Here is a 23,922-nt window from a genome sequence, read left to right as displayed (position 1 = left end):
CCATCCATCTCCTATAGACTCACCTACTTACAAGTTTAAAAATGCATCCTGTGTTTTATTTTACAAAACCTGCTCCATCCTCCATGTGCGACTGCGGCGAATAGTATCCTAATCCATGAGTATTCCAGAACTCCAGTTTTCACTATGTTGCCGGCACTTAGAACTTTTGCTGGGAAGTCATAAAGCAAGAAGCTTGAAGAAGCATTTTCCTGGTCTACATCATGTTAAGCATGAGAGTGGATGTTTGGGATGATGGGTTGCCGTGTGCTTGAATGGGTTTCGGTAGTGATTTGTCTGTGAATATGTGATATGTATTACTTTTTACTTTGTGCTATTTAGGGCCAGGATCCAGCTTGCATTTTACACCTTATGTTATTGTTTACTTTCAATATCTGTCTATGTTGGAGTGATGGAGAGGAAACAGCTATGGTATGGATTGTGCATGACATGTATTCATTGTTTACTTTCTTGAAATGTATCGATCTGACTTGCTTTATATCATAGAGGTAGCAGGTATTAGTGACACAGAATATATGTTGTTGTTGTTTACTCAAACTGTTCAAGAACAGCAGAAATTGAGATATTCAGACAGGGTGCTGGTAGCAAAATTTAGATATAATATCCAGCTTCTCAGAGTTCCAGACCACAGACAACATCCTGGCTTCAAACCACTTTTTCTGTTCCAAATTTTAAAAATAGACTTATGTAGCAGCAGCTTTATATTCAGAACCTAACAAGGAGAGATCGAAACAGGAGCAGAAGCAGCAACAGCAGGGGAATGAACGAGCAAAACAATGACCAGTATCAAAGTAACAAAGAACCTTTCTACTATTTCAAGTTTTCCCGTGTCCTGCCCTCACTGGGTGGCCTTCTCTGGACTTCCCTACACCCTTTAGATGGTTGATTTCCGACCAAGGAAGACACCACATTCCCCTGCTTATCTACAGCAGCATATATACAAAGACCTGATAATCCTAGGTTCCTGAGAGAGCTTCATTCTTAAGCACATATCCTGCACGAAACCCTATGGCACTGCTAAAGCTAATCATTTCTAAAATGCCTTTCAGGATGTTAACAAGAGACTAGGTGGGGCACTTTCTGTGGCAGGGGCCAGAAAGTTGGGGAAAGTGCCTTCTCTTGGCCAGTGCTATGCCCACTTTGGTAAAAATTTCATTTTCTCCATCTAGGTTATTTTTGTCTTGCAACATGGTGAATAGGCTAACAAACAACCAATTCTTCCTTTAATCCAGGCTCTCATGTGATGTAACTGCCTCATCTCAAATGTCAGAGCCTTTCCCCTCTGTGTTTTATATTTTCAAAGTTCTAAGTCGCCATGCCCGGGATATAATATATTTCTAGAATTAAGTGAGATTACTATAATTTAGAAAGAACAGCAAGCAGTCAGGAGACCCATATAGCCTTGTCTTTAGGAGCATGACCCTGGGACCAGTCATGTTTCATTTCAGTGTGCTGAGTTAGAGGTACCTTTTTAATATTTAAATGTCTTATTGTGCTTTGAGTGAAATATTACAAAGCAACATTTGTTGACCATTCAGTGGTTTATACAAATTTTGTTTTAGGACATTAGTTGTGATCCATTTTTCTCACTGTTTCCTTGTGTTCCTCATTTCCATTGGTCTTTCTTCCATGACCTTCCCTGACTTCTGAACTTTGTTTTGGGGCAAATGTTGCCTTGTTGGTCTCATATGGCTGATTGTCTTGAGGAATTTGTTGTTTGTGGTTATAATTTATCACTATATAGGCCTGTTTAGTTACCCTGACGATGGGGTCAGCTCCAATTTAAGGCTGTAGTCTCAGAAGTTCCACATGTCTCTATCAGATGACTGATCATTAAAAAAGAAATCATTTTATTGAGTGCTCTTACAATGCTTATTACAATCCATGCATCAATTGTATCAGGCATATTTGTACATATGTTGCTATCATTCTTCTCTAGACAGTTACTTTCTATTGAGCCCTTGATATCAGATCCTCTTTTAGCCCTCCCCCCACCCTCATACCCCTTGATAGATTACAAATTATTATTTCCATATCTCACACTGACCACTGTCTCCCATTCCCCATGGTTTCCTTGTTCTTTTCCCTGGAGGGGTGTGTGTGGTTGTGTGTCAATCATTGTGATCAGTTACCCCTTCTTCCTCTCCTCCCCCCATGCCTTCTCCCTTCCCATCTGGTATCTTTCTTCCCATTCCTGCCCCTGGGCTGCGTGTGTCCTGAGCCCTTTTCTCTTATCTATGGCTGTGTACATGCTCCAGTCTAGTCCAGAATGAGAGGGGTCAGGGTGGTGGGGTGAATAAGCCTCAAGGAACCAGAGGAATATTGTGTTTCATTGGCATTTTACTGCACCCTGGTTGACTCATCCCTTCCCTGTGACCCCTCTGTAGGGGATGTTCCATTGTCTACAGATGGGCTTTGGGTCTCTGATCTGGTCCCCCTCATTCTTAACCACAAGATTTTGTTAGTTTGATTGTTACTGGTCTTCTGATGCTTGTTACCTGGTCCTGATGACACCTCATGCTCACACAGGTTGGTGTGCTTCTTCTATTTGGGCTTGTTTCTTTTCTGGATGGCTGCTTGTTTCACTTCAAGCCTTTAAGCCCCCAGACAATATATCTTTTAATAGCCAGGCACCATCTGCCTTCTTCACCACATTTGCTTATGCACCCATTTTGTCTTCAGTGACTGTGTCAGGAGGGTGAGCATCTCAGATTACCAGTTTGTTAGAATGTGTGTTTGCATTGAAGGAGGGTATGAGCAGAGACCCAAAGTCCATCCACTACCTCAGTGTATGGCCTTATAAATATATGTACATAGACCAATACTTCTATTTTTATGGTTTAATATAATTACATATGGATACTCCTATGCTCATCCCTCTATCCATAGTTTTGCTTCCTACATCATTCCCCTGTTTCCTTTTACCTTCCTTCTGCCCCACCATCATGCTCACTCTACTTTTTCTTCATACTACTTCCTCTCAGCTAGATTGCTGTTGCACCAGTGCTCCCAGGATCTCTATACCCACCTTGTTGTTGTTGTTGTTTTTATTCCCTAGTTGTTCTCCTGTCTATGGCTCTGTTTGCCCATCAAAACTACCCTCTCCCCCTTCTCCCTGCAAGCCCCCAGAACCATTGATTCCATTGCTTTCTCCTCATGCTTGCTTCATGTGCTACTCTGGGTACTCTAGAGAACAAATCCAGAAACTCATGTATAAGAGAGAGTTTTACATAATGGTTAAGCATGCATCAAGAAAACACCCCAATCCAGTGTTGCCAAAGCCCACTAGTCCAACACTAACCCATATGTCCAACACCAATCCACAAAGTCCTCCTCCAGCTCACAAAATAGATGCAATGATGCCAACTACAGGAGGAAAGCCAAGTCAATGAATGATAAACATCTCAGTGCTGGCAGGGGTCTCTACACGGCTGCTCCAGCACTCAGGCCTGCGTCAGGGTAGGTCCATGTGGCTTCTCCTCAGTGATGTCTTGCAGAAAGTGAGATTGCCAGCTGAAGCAGGGAACTGCTAAGACAGCTGCACCTTGGTCTGGCATCACAAAACAAGAAATCAGAGAACTCAAAAGGTGAGGTTCACTGAGACATTTATCCCTCCACCCTTCAATTAACACCACATGTGTTTATCGGCCAGGTTGGCACAATAAATCAACTACCTCAATCCACCCCTTGACAACCACCTAGAACCTGTACATAATTCTTTAGCTTCACTATGGAAATTAAGTAAAATCTACACCTTAATCCTATAATCCTGTGAATATGTTCCCCCACCTATGAAAGTTTGTAAGCCAACCACTTCATTCCTTTATCCCCCCCAATTTTGGATATCCAAAATTGCTCTGAGGAGACAATCATATTTTTCGACATGAAGAGTCTTCATTCCAGTTGGAACCTTGTGAAGTCTGCATCCATAAGCAGTCAAATCCAGACAGGCCAGCCATAAAGTCAGCAACAATATGCACCAGTTCACAGGCTCAACAATCTCCATCTGGTCTGGTTCTGACCAACTCAATGTGGGCTGCTCACTCAGCCTCCACAGGGTGCCCATTGGTTGCCTTGCCTTTAGACCAGGCCTCCTCAAACTTTGTAAACAGGGGGCCAGTTCATTGTCCCTCAGACCCATTGGAGGGCCAGATTATAGTTAAAAAAAACTATAAACAAATTGCTATGCACACTGCACATATCTTAGTTTGAAGTAAAAAACAAAGGGGGGGAAAAACACTCAGGGGGCTGAGTAAATGTCCTCGGCGGGCTGCATGTGGCCCACGGGCCATAGTTTGAGGACCCCTGATTTAGACCATGGGCTCTCACCAATACTCAACAAGCCTAGCCTCCCTCTTGCTAGGTCATGAACTTTAGACCAGTCTACCTGCTCTCTTCCTGTAAATCAAGTCCACAGGTGTAAATGGCCAAACTCAACCTGTCTCTCTATTGCTGCTTTTCTCCCACTTCCACTCAACAAGTAGATCCAGGTGGTCAACTAGCAAGCATTTTAACCTGCTGTCAGGCTCCCTTTAATGTTCAGTCCTAGAGGGGAGTTGTCTTCGTGGTTTCAGATTTTTTTTCAGTTTCTGACAAACACCATTGGTTCCTGAGTAATCCAAGGCGCTGGGTGGGGCATATCTTTTCAAATTTTCTTTAAAGGCATGACCTAAACCTATCTAAAGATCAAATTTTAATGGCTGAATGCAAGTGGGCTTACAAATTTTCTATTTTTATACTTCCCATATTTTCCCTAGAAAACAACCAAGTAAATAATGTGGACATATCTGACCTCTGGCTAGATAAAGAAGAAAAACTACCATGAGGCAGAGGTCAAACAAGCATCCACTCTCCATCTTATGATTGTTTCTCCAGTACCCCACTTCCAAAGTACCACAATGTGCTAGTGTGGGTACTTTAGATAAAAGCATCCACAGAAACTCATGTATAAGAGAGTTTTATATAAAGGCTAAGTGCACATCAAGAAAACGTCCCAACCCAGTCCTGCCCAAGCCCACAAGTCCAACACCAATCCACAAAGTCCTCCTCCATCTCACAACAGATGCAATGGTGCCACCTACAGGAGGAAAGCTGAGACAGTGAATGTGTAAGCTTCTCAGCGCTGGCAGGGGTCTCCAAGCAGCTGCTCCAGCACCCAGGGCTGTATTGCGATAGGTCTATGTGGCTTCTCCTCAGGGATGTCTTGTAGGAAGTGAGATTGCCAACTGAAGCAGGGTACTGCTAAGGCATCTGCATCCTGGTCCAACCATCACAAAGCAAGTGACCCGAAACTGGAAAGGCAAGGCTCACCAAGCCATTTATCCCTCCACTCTTCAATTAACCCCACATGTGTTTATCGACCAGGTTGACACAATAAACTAACTACCTCACTTCTCATTCCTGTCTTGTGTAAGTGGCCATACCAACAATGTCATAGTCCAAAACAATAGAAAACAGTTGACCAAAAAAAAAAAAAAAAAAGGTGGGGGAGAGAGAAAAGTAAGAAGGAGGAAAAAACAACTCAGAAATAAACAAACAAAAAACCCAAACAGAAACAAACAAAAAAAAAATACAGCAACCACAGCAAAACAAACAAAAAACATGCATGCTTCCAGGTCTGTCTGCTCACCTTATGACTATCTCTTTAGGGGAATTGTGGTTTGGCTTTTCTCCAGTCACTGATCTGTTGTGTTCCCTTCTTGTTTTGCTCCACTGAGAGGGAGTTCAGACCGCACTTCCTCCATGCTGTGCGTCCCTAGTATTGTCCTCTGTCCCAGTGTGCTCCAAAAAGGGGACAACATGTCATGAGCTTTTGTCAGCCCTACAGTCGGCTCTGTACCTCAGCAGTCCCATGCTGGGCTGTCGTCTTCTGGGCTTGGTGTGTCAATGTGGGATTTTGACTGACCACTCCTTTGGCTTTTTTCTTCTTGGTTTGCTTCTGTGTGGACGTGCTATGCCAACCCCTCACGCCAACCTGTAGGCTTAGTGTTGTTCTCTGTTGCACATACTCCTAGGGAGCAGGTCAGTTTGGCTCAGGTTGGGGTGGGCCCTGTAGCCCAATCTTTTCATGTATTCCTCCTCATGATTACGTTGCTCTTGTGGTTTGGGGCGTCCTGTTGGGATCTGTATGGGGTCTGTATGCGCACTCCTGATTCTGTGGAGATATAACCAATACTCTCCCCCTTGGTGGGGTAATGCCCTACTCCCCCACCCCCCATCGTGCCATCTTCTCACTCCCACTCCGCCTCCTTTCCTCTCCCCCTTCCCCCCTTTCCCCTAATTGATGTTGCATTAGTTTGTACCCCCTTGGATTTGGTCTGACCCGCACTGACTGGCTGTACCTCAATCCATACATTGTGAGTGAAGGGGCTTTTCTTCTATACCTACTGGCTGGTTATCCTCACCACAGAGGACTCGTGATACACTTGGCCTTTTGTGATTGGCTGACTTCGCTTAGCATAATTTCCTTCAACTCTTCCCAAGAAGCGACAATGTGATCATTAGTGCTTTGTAGGGATGCATAGTAGTGCTCCATTGTGTGTATGTGCCAGAGTTTACTAATCCACTCGTCCATCGATGGAAATTTAGGTTGTTTCCAGCTGTCTGCAATTGCGAATTGTGCTGCAATAAACATTGGAGCACAACTGGTTGTGGTCCATTTCTTACCTCTTCTGGGAATATGCCCAGTAGGAGGATAGCTGAGTCATAAGGGAGATCAATTTCCATTTGCTTTAGTTATCGCCAGATCGCTTTCCACAGAGGCTGTACATATCTACAAGACCACCAGTAGTGGAGGAGAATTCCTGTCTTGCCACATCCAGTCCAACATTTGTTGCTCTCTGTTCTTCTGATTTGGGTTAGCCTCAAGGGTGTTAGATGGTATTATCTCATGGTTATTTTAATTTGCATCTCTCTGATAGCTAATGATCGGGAGCATTTTCTCATATGTTTATTGGCGTATGGATCGCCTCCTTACTGAAGCTTCTTTTTAGTTCTTTTGCCCACTTCCTTAGGGGCTTAACTGTTTTCCTATTTTTGCAGGTGATGAGGGTATTATAGATTTTAGTAATAAGCCCTTTGTCTGTTGTGTAATTGCTAAAAATCCTCTCCCATTCTGTTGGTTGCCTTGTTCCCCTTCTGGTGAAATCTTTGGATGCACACCGGTGTTTTATCCTTAGTAGATCCCACTTGTCAATTTCAGGTTCACCTGCACATGTACCTTTCCTGATTATAATTAGTCTATGTATTCCCTGTGCCCAGGTTCTTAGGTTTGCCCCGATTCTTTCATGGATGGTCCTGATCATCTGGGGTTTTACTTCTGGGTCTGTGATCCACCTTGAATTTGTTCTTGTGCATGGAATGAGATGTACATCTTGTTCCATTTTCTACATGTGGATACCCATTGTTTCCAGCACCACTTGTTACAGAGGGCATCCGTCTCCCACTTGATGCTTTGGGGGCCCTTATCAAAGATCAGTTGTCTATATGCTGATGGTTTTACTTCTGGGTTTCTGTTTTTTTCCACTGGTCTGAATATCTGTCATTATGCCAATACCATGCTGTTTTGACCACTGTGGCTGTATAGTAAGTGTTAATATCAGCTAAACCTAATCTTCTGACTTTGTCTTTCTTCTTGAGGAGTTCTCTGCTAATTCTGGCCTTTTTCCCTCTTCATATGAAATTGGTGGTTAATTTTTCCAAGTCTACAAAGAAGGTTGTTGGTATTTGAATCAGGATAACATTAAGCTTATAAAGTGCTTTGGGTAAGGTTGACATCTTTACTATGTTGAGTCTTCCAATTCATAAGCCTGGGAATGTTCTTCCACTTGTGGAGGTCGCCTTTGTTTTCCTGTAGTATGGTCTTGTAGTTTTCCTTGTATAGGTCTTTAGTTTTTTGTTAAATATATTCCTACATATTTCAATTTGTTCTTGATTATTGTGAAGGGAATTGCCTTCTTGATCTCCCCTTATACGCTTCTGTCTAACATATAAAGCAACCCAATATACTTCTGTTTGTTGACCTTGTATCCTGCCACTCTGCCATATTCTTTGCTCTGTTGGGATATCAAAGTTATGCTCTGGAATACTTTGTGGAGGACTGGTGTCAACTCTTCCTTGAGTGCATGGTAGAATTCCCCTGTGAAGCTTTTTTTGCTGGTAGTTTCTTGATAACCATATCTTTTTCTTCTTTTGTTGTGGGTTTGCTGAGGGACTGGTCATTTTTAAGGTTTTAATTTTGTTCTACGTTTTTCTCCCACCCTTTCTAAGACCTTCAATTGGGATTCTGAACAGAGCATTTGGTAGTAGTGACCAGGCACCATCTGCTTTTTTGGGTCTCAGGGTAGTGGAGGCTGTGGTCCAATTTGACCCTTGGGCTAATTGTTTCCCTTTGCCTTCATTTCTTCACTCTTCTTTACTCTGAACTGGGATAGACAAATAGCTACTCCTGGGATGTCTATTCACAAACTTTTCGGATTCTAGCCACTACCCATAGATAGGATATAGAATATTGTGGAATATCAGGGGGTAAAGAAACCCAGATTCCTCTCCCTTCACTCCAAAACTGTGTATTTAATTATTTTTTACAAAACAACCTTATCTCCTTCAAAGTCTGTCCATTACATTTAATATATTTGCCAGATCTGCGATTCCATTCTTGGAAACATTTTCCAAACTAATCTGTTTGGATGGCTGACAGCACCTCCCTCATTTTTTTCTTCACCTCATTTTATTCTTCTATGTTGTCAAATTGCTTTTCTTTCATGTCCCTCTGCATTCGTGGAAAAAAAAAAACAGAAGTTTCATGAAGATAGGTCAGGTGAGTAAGGTACATGGGGAAAAAATAGGCATGCTGCTCATTGTCCAAAACTGGCTCACTGAGATGGCTGGGTGAGCAGGTGCATTGTCATGGTGGCAAAACCAGTCCCCCATCTGCCAAAAATCAAGTCTTGTTGTTGCACACAGTTACACTATCTTTTCAGAACCTCTAAGTAGAAAGCATGATTAATAGTCTGACCTGGTGGAACAAACTCCAAATGCACTATCCCCCTCACATCACATCTGGATTTTGGGGAGTACCCCTTTTGATGTTATGCTAATTTATCTAGAAGACCCCCCCAGATGATGGTCTGAGTTAAGAGATTTCTAGGGTTCCTATCGGTTTTAGCATTTAATGGTGCTTAGGAGAATAATCGGGAGAAAGAAGGGACTTCTAGTCCCATATAGAGTTATAGTCTCAGAAACTGCCAGGGAAGTTCTACTCTGTCTTATAGGGTTGCTATGAGTTAGCATCCATTCAATGGCAATGAGTTTGGTCTTTGTTTGGTGGAAAATAGTCTTTCTACCTTCTTTATTGCAACTGATAATTCCTATACTTTTTCTCCCACTCTCCTAGTCACTTGTCTTTGTCTCTCCATACATACACACAGAAGTCACAGTGCATTTACTTCTTTGTCCTATAGGGAAATAGTTAAAGTCCTGTGATATTTTGTCAGTGGTCAATGTGAAAGCTTTTGGGTAACACAGAGTATTCTTTTAACTGGGTAGTATGGATAGAAACCAGCCAAGCATACATTTTCTATTTTTTAAAACATTTTATTAGGGGCTCATACAACTCTTATCACAATCCATACATATACATACATCAATTGTATAAAGCACATCTATACATCCTTTGCCCTGATTATTTTCTTTTCTGTTTTTTTTTTTACATTTTATTAGGGAATCATACAACTCTTATCACAATCCATACATATATATAAATCAATTGTATAAAGCACATCCATACATTCCCTGCCCCAATCATTCTCAAATCTAGCTCAGAAGCAAAAAAGCCCACATGGAAGAAGCACACGGGCCAGTGCAATCACGAGGTTCCAAAGGGGCCAGGTATAAGGCATCATGCAAAAAAAAAAGATATATGTGTGTATATGTATATATGTGTCTGTATGTATATGTATATATGTGTATATGTATGTGTGTATATATATATATATCATATTGAATGAAGGGGGAAGTGCAGAGTGGAGACCCAAGGCCCAAGTGTCGGCCAATGGAGATCCCCTCACAGAGGGGTTCAGGAGAGGAGATGGGTCAATTAGGGTGCGAGGTAGTACCAATGAAGAACACAGATTTCCCCCAGATCCTGGATGCTTCCTCCCCCCAACTACCATCATCCGAATTCTACCTTGCAGGGATGGATAGGGCAGAGGTTGTACACTGGTACATATGAGGGCAGGAGGCACAGGGAATCTAGGGTGGATGATACCTTCAGGACCAAGGGTGTGAGGGGCAATGCTGGGATAGTGGAGGGCGAGTGGGTTGGAAAGGGGGAACTGATTACAAGGACCCACATGTGACCTCCTTCCTGGGAGAGGGACGGCAGGGAAGGGGGGGAAGGGAGACTCCGGATAGGGCAAGATATGACAAAATAACAATGTATAAATTACCAAGGGCACATGAGGGAGGGGGGAGCAGGGAGGGAGGGGAAAAAAAAAGAGGACCTGATGCAAAGGGCTTAAGTGGAGTACATTTTCTATTTTAGTAACAACCTGTTAATTTTGCAAGAAAAATTCTTTGTTAATATAGATTAAATGAAAATGCAGCTTTTGAATTTATTTTTATGACCATCCTATTCCCCTTCAGGAGTACCTAGTTGTATCTAATCACTAATTAGCTCAACTCCCAATGGTGAAATTGGTAGTTTAAGGAAACTCAGAGTTGCTGCAGAAGAAAGGCCTGGATACCCACTCCCTACCCCCAACCTTTCCCCCGCAAAATCAGTCATTAAAACTGTATGAAGCACAGCTCTACTCTACACACATGAGGTCTCAATTTCAATTGGTGAGAATTAGGCTTCAATTTCACTGAAAAAAAAACACATACACTTGGCTGAAAAAACGTACACACACATACTTCTAAGGGTTTATAAATATTTATCAGACTTTAGATCCTGAGTAATTTACTTATATTTTATCTTTGTAATTTATTTATGTTGCTTGCAGTCAGGTTTATAACAAGATGTAGAAGAATTCATTAAGACTTATTTCTATTCCAACTGAATTGAAATATTCCCACAGTATTTTTGTACAATGATGCCTTCTTTATTTATTTTTTAACATTTTATTAGGGACTCATACAACTCTTATCACAATCCATACATACATCAATTGTATAAAGTACATCTGTACATTCTTTGCTCTAATCACTTTCAAAGCATTTGCTCTCCACTTAAAGCCCTTTGCATCAAATCCTCTTTTTTCCCCTTCCCTCCCCACTCCCCCCTCCCTCATGAGCCCTTGATAATTTATAAATTATTATTTGGTCCTATATTGCCCTGTCCAGCGTCTCCCTTCAACCCCTTTTCTGTTGTCTGTCCCCCAGGGAGGAGGTCACATGTAGATCCTTGTAATCGGTTCCCTGTTTCCAACCTACTCACCCTCTACCCTCCCAGTATTGCCCCTCACACCCCTGGTCTTAAAGGTATCATCTTCCTTGAATTCCCTGTGCCTCCAGCTCCTATCTGCACCAGTGTACATCCTCTGCTCTATCCAGGCTTGCAAGGTAGAATTCGGATCATGGTACTGGGGCGGGGAGGAAGCATTTAGGAACTGGAGGAAAGCTGTATTTTTCATTGGTACTACATCATATCCTGACTGACTCATCTCCTCCCCTAGACCCCTCTGTGAGGGGATCTCCAGTGGCCAATGAATGGGTTTTTGGTCTCCACTCTGCACTTCCCCCTTCATTCACTATGGTAAGATTTTTTTTTTCTGATGATGCCTTATACCTGATTCCTTCGACACCTCGTGATCACACAGGCTGGTGTGCTTCTTCCATGTGGGCTTTGTTGCTTCTGAGCTAGATGGCCGCTTGTTCACCTTCAAGCCTTGAGACCCCAGACACTATCTCTTTTGATAGCCGGATGCCTTCATCTTTAATCTCCAATCTCTTGATCAATGGAAATTAACTTTCATAATCATTTTTCCCTGTGATTCTGTGGGAGCTAACTTTAAAAAGTTTATGTCCAAAAATACCAGTTTGATACTACTTCAAAAGAAATAAAGAAGCCCTGCTAGTGTAGTGGGCTGCACACTCAGCTGCTAACTACTAGGTCTGTGCTTCTAACCCACCTGCCACTCCTCAGGAGAAAGATGAGGCTGTGTACTCTCATACAATGTAAAGTTTCTCTTGATGTGATTGAATTGTATAATGTGAATTATATGCCAATAAAACTGTTTGTTTTAAAAAGATGTGAAGTGTCTGAAACCCACAGGGGCAGTTGTACCCTGGTCTATAGGGTAGATATGAGTTAGAATTGACTGGATGGTAGTGAGTTTGGTTTCAGATTTAGAGTTTTGGTCAAATGAAATAAAGCTTAACAGAATAGGGTGTCTTTTGCTCCTGAGGTGTTTTGTTTTTTTTTTTGCGGGGGGGGGGGGTGTTTCAGAGACATTAAATTTTTATTTTAGTTATTTTAGTTTATTTTAAATCATTTTATTGGGGGCTCATACAACTCTTATCACAATCCATAAATCTAATGAATCAAGCATGTTTGTACATATGTTGAGTTGCCCTCATTCTCTTCTAGACATTTACTTTCTATTGAGCCCTTGGTACCAGCTCTTTTTCCCCTTGCCCCCCTCTCCCTCATAACCCCCTGATAGATTGTACATTGTTATTATTTACATCTCTCACACTGACTGCTGTCTCCCCTCCCCCATGTTTTCTGTTGTTCTTCTCCCTGTAGAGGGGTATATGGTAATGTCGATCATTGTGATTGGTTCCCTTTCTCCCTTCCTCTCCCCGCTCACCCCTACCCTTCTGGGATCACCGTTCCCACTCCTGGATCCTATGTGTTGTGAGCTCCCATCCCTGTCTATACCCGAGTACATGTTCCAGTCTAGTCTTCACTGGGAAACAGCCTGAGTCTTTAACTACATTAATTCCTAAAGTCTGAGTGCAGACTTCTGACCTTTCTTTATTAGTAGCCTAGTTGTTATGTTTGGTTTTTTTAAATTCTGATTAAATATTGGAATGGCTTCTTTTATTATCAAACTCTAACAAAGTTGCAAGTGTTTGTCAGCATGTGGCTATTTTTACTGAAGAGGGAAGGAAGATGGTAAAGCAAGGAAGTTCATCTTCATGATCAAGTTCAAGTTCATTGTTACAGTGATAGAGTCAACCTACCTCACTCAAAGTCTATCACACTCTTGGTTGACGCTCTGCTTCAGCAAACAAGTGAACTAACCAGGGTTCTGCTGTGATTTATACTATTTTCTTTGGTTAATTTTTAGAAGTAGCATGTCAGACCTTTTCTTCTTAGTCTGTCTTTGTCTGGCACCTCCTCTGAAATCTGTCCACCATGGGTGAATTTGCTGTTATTCAAAATAGCAGTGCCATAGCTTCCCAAGCTAAGAAAAATTGAGTGACTGATGATTCACAACCATAAAGGATGATTATTTGAATTTATGAACCAAGGTTACTCTTGTATCATGCCATTTTGCATTGTTCTTCTCGCTGATCTGATCTTAGAAACCTTCTCTCTTGATAGAGGATTTTCTCCAAGTTATCTGTTAAACATCCTTGACTTTTGACTCCTTCCCAAGACTTCAAGGGGATGTTGTGTTGCTTTCTTGAACTCGGCTCTGTGGAATATTGTGTGATAAAGCTTGGTGAGAGCAAGGACAGTTTCTTTATCGTTCTACACTTTCCCAGGCAGAATTTTAGAAGGGTTTGCCTATAAACAACATCGGGGAGGAACCTAATCTTTCAGTCTGATGTTTGACTTATCCTCTCTGGCAGTTTGATTTGAGAATTACACTTCCAGATTCAGTCGGTGTGGGAGGTGGTTCACAACTGTACGTCTTTCTCTCCTGCAGAAACCAACTCACACAACAGTTAAGGGGACCTTGCTTTCTAGTCTTACAAGTCACGTTTTGAATGGGGTCCCCTGTAACAACAGCAGGAAAAGAAATAGAACTCTGATCAGGGCTTATCCCCAGGGATGGCAGGCTGACAGCCCAGGAATTCACAGCAGCTTTCTCTGCTCCCCAGGGCCCGTCATCAGAGACCCACAGGAACCACATTACAGCCATGAAAAGAGTGCATTTTTCCTAGTGCGTTCTGCTGTCCAAAGTGTCCAGTTATAGACACGGTGTTCTTCTGTACTGTAACAGCTGACAAATGTACATGTACATGGGATAGATTCATTTATTCCTCAAGGTACATTACTCTTGCATTCGAACTCAGGGAACTTTGTGCAGCGTAGCATGCTCGTCCCTCGCAGAAGGCAGTCTTTTAATCCTGCAAACGTTTTCACCTGCAAGATCTCATTTATAGGAGCTATCTGGAAGAGGCCAGTGCACACAGGGAAACTTTTAATCAGCAGTTACTGGGGTCAGGAAAGAGGTGGAAAGAAGGAACCCTTGTTTAGGAAACAGTGAGTTTCTGTTGGTGGTGTTGAGAACAATTTACACTGATAGTAAGTGGTGGTAGGGAAACATGATTAATATGAGGGTTACCATGAAGTACTGAAAAGCTTGGATTGGAAAATGGTGTGCTGTGTATAGTTTTAAAGAGACTAAAAATGTTGTTTACCTATTTGGAATATCCTGGGTGGGGTTATATACACTCTAACAGGAACGGAGGAACAACACATTTGGTACACATATGTTTTGACAGGATGCCAGGAATGCCCATTTTAGAATGATGCTGATGTCACTTGGGGTTTGGGCAGGTTGAAGGCATACATGTGTGAGAGTCAAGTGGACTTGGAATTTCATTCTGTTCCCCTCACCCATAATGGTGTGTCTTTGTACAAGTCACATTACCCGTGTGAGCCCATTTCTTTATCTCTGAACATATAATAATCATTCAAATGTCCTTGTTTTGTGAAACTTTGGAAGTAATTTCCAGTGCCGTCCTATGATCAGTTCTCAGTAAGTGCTCATTTGCATCTGTCTTCTTCATCTTCTTCCAAAAATGTCTGAAGTTGATTTTTTTTATCATGTCCCAACCTCCCACTCTACCCCCACCCCACCCCACCCCTTTCCAGCCCTTCCTGAAGTTGAATTTGTGGCTGCTCTGGATACACTGTTTTTTAAGTTGGTATAAATGGGAGCTTCTCCATCTAAGTCGGACACTATTTTGAGAACAGAAGAAGTATGGAATGAATAGGGGCCACATTCAAATACTTTCCTGATTGAATGCAATGCAACTTCTCGGGTCCGTAACTTTTTGATGTTTCTGCTGCCCCCAAGCGATAGTGAAATGCTACGCGAGCCATAATTTGAACCAACCTCAGCACTTTCACTTGGCATCAATTATTTGAGCTGCATGCTCCCAGACCTAATCGATTTTGAAATCAATTCTTTTGATGCACAATTGCCCTGCCTAACTCTCTATACAAATCGCTCGATGCAGTTGGTGGAGGCCCCCTTTTGCAAGGAGCAGATTGAGGCTGTGCAAAGGTTTACATTTGGCACATTGACAATGAATTAAAGTCCCACTCCATCCATTCACTCTTCCAGTGAGAAAACCTTAGAGACCACTAGGGACAACAGGCTCATTTTGCTTATGAAGAAAACAAGTCTCAGAGGACTGAAGTCATTTTCCTTGGGACAGTTTATGAACAGCGGCATCTAAACCCATACAACATTCCTAGGGACCCGTTGTAGGATTCTTATAGAATCTACATTGCCTTAATAGACACATATTCTTGTAGAATCCCCTGTGCCATGCTATAGAATAAAACCAATAATGTTTGTCCATTGAAAGTTGAAGGTAGATACCCTCTATTTCTACATATTTTAATGTAGCCTCAACTCAACTCAATTCAATTCAACTCAACCCGAAGAAGCGCACATTTTATTTGTTTCCCTTTTAGTGAAGGGCAGGCAAAGCGCATCTTTGTGACTGTTTCTTAGTTGAGCTCCTCTCGTTTTTCACCTTTGAAGCTTGAGGATCTTTCTTTGAACACGATTACTTTGTTTCTCCATAAATCAGCTATTCAGCTATGTCACTGTTCCCTCAGTATGTCTCTTATTGAACCCTCCCTCCTTTCCTTACTCCTATCCATACACAAATTCAGGTTTTTCTGTCTTTAAGCTTGCATCATACTACAAGGGTTGAATTATCCACATTATTTTGTCCATCCTGATGTGTGCTCTAACTCAGGTTTAATTGATCACAGATAGTAATTATATCATCATAGTTTCAGTTTAATTATATAAAACTCCTCAATTCAAATGAATTTATTCCTTTCCTAAATTCAATTTAGAGGTTAATTCTATTTTTAAAAAATTTTATTGTGTTTTCAGTGAAAGTCTATATATCATATTAGATTTTTGTTTAACAATTTCTATACAACTTGAACAGTGACATTGTTTACATTTTTCCCAGTCCAAAAGAAAGCAGAAAATAACAAAGTAGAACAGATAGGTAAATGGACTAAGGGGCAACAAGTGATAAGATCTGAAACAATTGGCTTTCTGATGTACTCTCTTTGTGGGCAGGGAATTTCACGTCTTTGGTCAATGGTATGAGAATATTCAATTCAGGTTTATTCTCCGTAATGTCTCTGCAAATGGATTTTGCACAATGCAATATCTCTTATCAGATTTCCTCCCTGTTTCCTACTTCCATTCCTTCCTTTTTTCTTAACCCTCTAAAGCACATCCTTAAGCAATTCATGCCCTTCTGGTTTTAATTGGTTGATTATTCGAAGGGGAACATACCTCTCCATGGTTCTTCCTATTTAGCTTGTCTATGCTTTTGCTGAACATTGAGCCATGGAGGTGAGTTTGAAACATGCCTAAACCTCTGAGATACAGCAAAAGCAACTCCCAGAGGGAAATTTATAGCAATTAGCTAACACGCAAAAAAAGTGTGTGTAGGCAGGGGCTGGGGAGAGGGGGAGGGGGAAGATCGTAAATCAACACTGTAGCCAACATGTCCAATAATTTGAAAACTAGCTTCAAAATTAGCTTACAGTCTTTGGAATAAAATAGATAATAAAATTATATAAATATATTTACTTATAAAATATAAAATTAAAATAATAAAAATTTAAAAATAAAGCATTAGAACATTTACACGAAACCAAAAAACAATAGAAAGAATCAACAAGACAAGTAGTTGGTTCTTTGAAAGGATTAATAAAATCAACTGACTACTCACAAGTCTAACAAGGGAGAGAAGGTAAGAGAGAAGGTAAGAGAAGATGCAAATAATATGATTTTGATGGCTATTTCCGTAGCTTACATTTTTGGATCTTATGATTAGCTATGACCATTTTTAACACATTCTTTGGCAAATACACATACAAATGGCTACAAAATATAAAACAAAGGAGTGGGATTACTGGCTGATCGTGTATGGGCGTGTTCACCCCTGTGAGATACTGCCAGAAGTGTTTCTAAATGTATGCCAATTTAGACTCCCACGAGCCAAGTGTCCAGTTTCTGATCATCACCCACACGCAAAATTGGCCTTTCTATTCTAACTATTAAGAAGCGTATGCAAAAAATTTGCTTAATTTACATTTCTTTGATAACCAATGAATGTGAGCACATTTATTTATTGACCACATGTATATTGTCTTTTGCATCTAGTGTTTGAATTTAAGAATTTTGCTAATTTTTTGTGGAGCTTTCTGTCTTGCTCTTGTTACTGACTTTATATATTCTGAATATACATTTTTGTCAGGTGTATGTGCTTTGCATTTCTTACATCAAGAAGCATGTTTGTTACTCATTGACTGGTAGTCAGTTTAAATATAATTTCTTATTTTTAGTATAGAGAATTATAATTTGTTTTTTCTATACAACTACTTAATTTACAGGACTCAAGAAACATTGCTTTCCTTAAAATACTTATAATTTTCCTTTTCTTCCAAAATCCATAGGTTTTACTACTCAAATATGTAGCTACTAGCCAGAAGTAACGGTCAAGATTTATATTTTGTTCATTTGAATATCCAGTTGACCAAATGCCATTTACTAAAAATAAAATGAAGCAAATGGTCATGGTGAGAGGGCAAAGAAATGGTCATTGTGAGAGGGCAAGGAAGCAAGAAAACAACCAAAGGGTGGTAGAAACCAGAGAAAATGACCCACATTCATAAGAAGGGTAAATCAAATAAGGTCAGACAGTGTCAACATACTGTCTTGCATATATGACATACACAGGGAACATGCATTGTGGAGTGCCATCAAGGGACACCACCCCCCTGGCAATGGGGCTGATCTCGATGGTATAGGGAGTGGTGATTTTATTTGAGGAAAGTTCCTGCCTTTAGATTCTCAGGGTGGACACAGTCATGGAACAAGTCTGTCTGATCCACTGTGCGCAGTCGGAAAGCCCTCTGGGTCCTGAAAGTCCTCTTATCATCAACGACTCACTTGATTTAGGGCTTCGGTAGAAAAGAGCCAACTACTTAGCAGGTCTCTCATGGTTCCTGCTTGGCAACAACATTTCCCACACCCTAGACTGACAGCTGCTCGGACCACGCCAGCCCCACAAACACAGGCTTATCCCAGTGTGACCGATCAGGTCAAAATGAAATCCCCAGGACAGCAGGGTAGCAAAATGTCATGAATCAGATGCAAGCCTTGCCAAGCAGTCTCCCTCTCGGCACAAGTGCACCACACACCATGCAAAGAAATGTATCCCTGCGTTCATCTCCCTCACACTCTAACAAGGCAGTCTCTGTCCTTCTAAAGAACTTGGCTTTGCTAGCTCCTGTCTCTGAAACCAGGCATCCATGCTGTCTGAACACCCTGTTCGTTGAGGCCTCAAATGAACAGATGTGTGCATCGCCCAGGAACATGGCAGAGAAGCCGCTTTCTGGTTTTCTCCACAGCCTTGTTATCTCCATCAAATGAGGTGTTCCTGTCAGTTGGGAATTCAGGATGCCAGGCGTCGTTGGGAATTCAGGATGCCAGGCGTCGTTGGGAATTCAGGATGCCAGGCGTCGTTGGGAATTCAGGATGCCAGGCGTCACTCGCTTCGGAACAGTGTTCGATGTGCTTCCCATATTGTCATACTGTCTCCTGTTGTGTGGTTCTCAGTGCCTCCATTTCGCATTTATTGCTCTGGCATAACAAATAAACTGAGATTATCGTGGTTGTTAGTGGGCATCAGGTCAGCTCTAGCTATGGTGACTTCACTTAGAACAGAGCAAAGTGGTGCTCGGTCCCACATCGTCATGAGCGCATGGGGACCACAGTGCATTTTGAGTCTCTTCTGTGCTAGGTGGACTCACCTTCCAGAACTGTGTCAGGCAACATTCAGTTGCGACACGTAGGGTTTTCATTGGCAGATTTTTGGAAGTAGATCACCGGGCCTTTCTCCCTACTCCATCTGTCTTTTTTGGGAATTTTGCTGAAACCTGTCCCTATGAGTAACACTGCTTATATATTAAATCCTGGCGACATAGTCTGCTGGCAAGCGAATGCCACCACTATGTCACAAACAGACAGGGAGAAGGTGGAACCTGAGCTTAGAGAGGCTACATGAATAGCATGTGGTAACTCTGGCAGCTACCAGTGAGCAGAGACAAGCCATGCCCCTGGCTTTCTGAATTTCCATTAGCTTCACACAGTCTCATGCATTACTCTCTTCCCCACTGGATGGCAGGACAAAAATAAAACCACTGCCTCCCTAAGTACATTGTTCTAATATTTCATCATCTGTAAAGCCCAAAAGGCTCTTTTATTTAACAAACTTTTTATCAATGCAGTTGAAGCCTTGTCCTCTTATTGATTCATCTAGAGAGGTTGAACAAATTGTGCAGCCACTTCTTTGTAATAAGCCCTAATTTGCCTGTGAAGTGCCTCCTTAACCTTGTTTTCAAAAGGAGCAAATAAGCTTCTCTAAGTTTTCCTTCTAATTCTGGTTTCTGCTCATTTCCCATGTTCTTACCTACAACCGATGGTATCAAATTTTGGTACCATAGTTTAGAGGTGGTCTACACTGCTTAACCTAGAAACTGTGGTTAGTTTCTGCTGAATCAGTTTTGACTGCTGGGGACCCTTGTGCAGTAGGAAAAAAATGTCTAGTCCTTTACCATCTTCATGACCATTGGAATGTTTGAGTTCATTATTGTGTAGCATCTTCCAACTGAGGGGTTCATCTCCTAGCACTACCTTAGACCATACTCGATTGAGGTCTGTAAGGTTGTCATTGGCTAATTGTTAAAAGTAGAATGTCAGCCCTATCTTACTAGTCTGGATGCTCTGCTGTCCCTGGTAGTGTTTGAACATACTCGTGGTATTAGCACAACCTACAAGCCACCGCAATATGACAAATGGACAGACAAGTGGTAGAGCCTAGAAGTCAAGACCTTCTAAAATTGACCCAACCTGCTCATCACCAGTCTAAGAGCTCATTTTCCTCCAGCACTGGCTGACGGCATCTGTCTTTTCATTGCATAAACCGTTGTGCCCTCTATAGTCTGCCTGGTATTCTTCCAAACCTTTCATAGGACGGTAATGGGTCAAAGTGATTCTAAGATTCATCAGAAAGACTCACCCAGCAAGAACTGTGAAGAGTATAATGAACAATAGTTGGGGTTTACTTTGGCATACATTAAAATATAGCATAGCGTGATACAATGAAACATAGCGTCTCACAAGTTTTCCACCTTTAGCAGGGTTCAGTCTTATGACTTAACTGTCGCTCTATTGAGTTTTCCTTCTCTGACATGTGTCTGCTTTACAGGGTCCAGCTCTCACAGGTTTTGATGTGACCACTTAAAATAGGTGATAATTGAGCTCATTATAATAGATACAAACAGATTTTAATAAATTTAAGAGATACAGGTGATAATAAAAGCAGAGAGAATCAAAGATAGTGTATATTATGGCAGGTTTTCAGGGCATGATAAAAAAGATGGATTATTCAGTACATATTTTTTCACTGTTTATAACAGTAAAATTCAGGAATGATAAAGATAAGTGATTTGTGTAATATGCTTGAGAGTATTATAAAACGAGTTAGAAAGCAGTCGATCAGCCCTGAGCTAATGCCAACTGATGGATATCCCATGTAGGACAGAGAAGAACTGTGCTCCATGAGGTTTCAAAGGATGAATTTTGGGGGAGTAGTTCTCCAGGCCTTTATTCTCAGATACCTCTTGATGGACTCCAAGATTCAACTTCCTGGTTAGCAGCTGAGTGCTAATCATTTGTGCCACCTGGAGAGTTTCAAGAAAGTGAGGCCTGGAGGCATAATGGTTGTGAGTTGGGCAGGGAACTGCAGGGTCAGCAGTTTGAACTCACCAGCTGTCTCCCAGGGGCCATAAAGTATTACAGTCTGGGAAACGCACAGGGAAGTTCTACCCCGTCCTATAGGGTCACTATAAGTCTGGATAGACTTGATGGTACTGAGTTTTGTTTTGCTTGTTTCTTTTCGTCCCAAAATAATTTTATGAGGACATAATCCAGACATCATGCCATTCAGTAGTTCAGTCATATCAAGCAGTGTTGTACAACCATGACCGCAATCATTTGGAAAGCATTTTCTTCCTTCTGTGCTCCTTGACTTTCGCGACCCATCAGCACCTGCCCACCCTGCCATACCCGCTCTCCAGACCCACCCAGGAACCCTTATTCTACTGTCTTCATAGATTTACCCTACTTGGCTTTTGTATATTGAAAAACGTAGAAAGATACATAACAGAGAACCAAGACCACTACCAACAATAAAAAAAATTATAGCAGAGATAAGCCCCAATTTGGAGAGTATGGGGATTGAACAGGAAAGAAATTAAAAGCCAGATCAAGTTCTAAGTGTATCCAATGGGAGATCAAATGACAAAATGACACAGTTTTAATCATTTAAGTCAGATTTGTCATTTTAATCTGCTATAATCATATCCCCAACACTCTGTCTGGCTACCAGGTCATTCCCATCCCTCACTTACGGTCAGAGGGGAAGGGCCAGAGGCTTATATTCTATGGAGATCCTGGGAGATTGCTTTGGGCTCCCACTGTCACCCATAATCTTTTGGTTTTGTTTGGAATTGTGTGTTATAATAGTCGAGTTCGAGGGAAACATTTGATCATGATTTCATTTTACAGTATTGTTTTGATAATAATGAAAACCCAAAATCTTACATAGCACTTTTAAGTGCCATGTACTCTTCTTAGTTGATCATATGCACGTGTGTGTGTATATATATATATACACACACACATATATATAAATAATAAAATGTATATCACAAGACTCCTACAAGCTAGGTGATGCTATGATTCCTCATTTGAACGAAGAGGAAGCTGAAGAACAGAACCACTAGATGACTTTTCCAAAGTCACATATTAAGTAGGCTGGGGATTTGGAACAGGCAGCCCGACTCCCTCGAAATGCCCTCCGTATGTAAATCAGAGAGTGAGGTCTGGGTGATTCATTAGTTGAATGGTGCCGAGGGCAGCGGAATGGTGGTTTTTCTTCTTAGCCACAGACATAATGAAATACCATAGAATTTATAGAGCGGGCAGTGGTGTTTCAGTCATAGACTTTTCAGCTTTCGTGGACATGTCTTGTTTAAATTCCTGGCCTATGCACCTTGTGCACAGCCAGTGGTAGTGTGTTATGATGCCAGCGGGTTTCAGCAGTGTCCAGACAGAGAGACTAAGAAGAAAGGCCTGCCAATCCACGTGTAAAAAACTGATCCCTGAAAACGAGGGAATCGCAACATCGCATCTGCTGCAGAAGGTCCCCCGGATGTCTCAAGACCAGGGAAGCGGTCCATGTGGTTGTGTAGGGGCTGGTCTTGAGTAGAGGACCGACTCATTGGCCCTGCCCAAGCAGCAATGCATGCCAGGGGCAGCTGACCTTGGCTTAGTCTCCAATAATGCCTCTTCCCCTTTTTGCACAGGGACCTGATGCCCCGGACCCTGGACGGGCAGATCACCATGGAGAAGACGCCCAGCTACTTCGTGACGCACGAGGCGCCGGCGCGCATCTCGGCCATGTCCAAGGACACCAAGCTCATCGTGGTGGTGCGGGACCCCGTCACCAGAGCCATCTCGGACTACACGCAGACACTCTCCAAACGGCCGGACATCCCTACCTTCGAGAGCCTGACCTTCCGGAACCGCACGACGGGCCTCGTGGACACGTCCTGGAGCGCCATCCAGATCGGCCTGTACGCCAAGCACCTGGAGCACTGGCTAGGACACTTCCCGCTGCGCCAGCTGCTCTTCGTGAGCGGGGAGCGGCTGATCCGGGACCCGGCCGGCGAGCTGGGGCGCGTGCAGGACTTCCTGGGCCTCAAGAGGATCATCACGGACAAGCACTTCTACTTCAACAAGACCAAGGGCTTCCCCTGCCTCAAGAAGGCCGAGGGCAGCAGCAAGCCCCACTGCCTGGGCAAGACCAAGGGCAGGACCCACCCCGAGATTGACCCCGAGGTGGTGCAGCGGCTGCGCGACTTCTACCGGCCCTTCAACCTCAAATTCTACCAGATGACTGGGCACGACTTTGGCTGGGATGGATAACAATATAATTTAAAAAGAAAAAATATTGAAATATAATATATTTTTTTACCAGTTGGTAGAGAAGAAGCCATTTAATATGTGTGCTGAAAATACTTGTTTTGGTTACCCTCCCCCCCCATGAATGTTAAGAGATTGTCCTCACCCATGCCTTCATTTTAATATGTAACCAACACCAAACATTGGGCTAAAACAACGAAAACTGCTCTCAACTTCCTACTCTCAATGCTCGGCGTTGATCGTACTTTATGTTATGTTACACACACACACAACCATAAAGAATGAAGATCAGTTGCCATGAAACGGTTTAAGAATATGTTTAGGGTAAATGTCTCCTTTTAAAAACAGGTCCTGTTAAAATTCATATTAATCCTTAGATGTGTAATTCCCCACCCCACCCCCG

General features: G+C 42.2%; 1 protein-coding gene across 1 annotated transcript in view; it reads left to right on the top strand.

The window, feature by feature from the left end:
* The window catches only part of LOC142458132 (heparan sulfate glucosamine 3-O-sulfotransferase 3A1), a 120,344-nt gene extending 96,822 nt beyond the window's left edge, over nt 1–23,522 (top strand). The window contains exon 2 of the mRNA XM_075559178.1: nt 22,901–23,522. Coding sequence (XP_075415293.1) covers nt 22,901–23,522 — 622 coding nt within the window. The remainder of the gene's footprint in view (nt 1–22,900) is intronic.
* Nucleotides 23,523–23,922: the final 400 nt, after the last annotated feature.

The sequence above is a fragment of the Tenrec ecaudatus genome, chromosome 10 (assembly GCF_050624435.1).
Source record: "Tenrec ecaudatus isolate mTenEca1 chromosome 10, mTenEca1.hap1, whole genome shotgun sequence".
In the NCBI taxonomy this organism is placed as follows: domain Eukaryota; kingdom Metazoa; phylum Chordata; class Mammalia; order Afrosoricida; family Tenrecidae; genus Tenrec; species Tenrec ecaudatus.
Note: the sequence above shows the minus strand (reverse complement) of the source record. Positions and strands in the feature narration are given on the sequence as shown.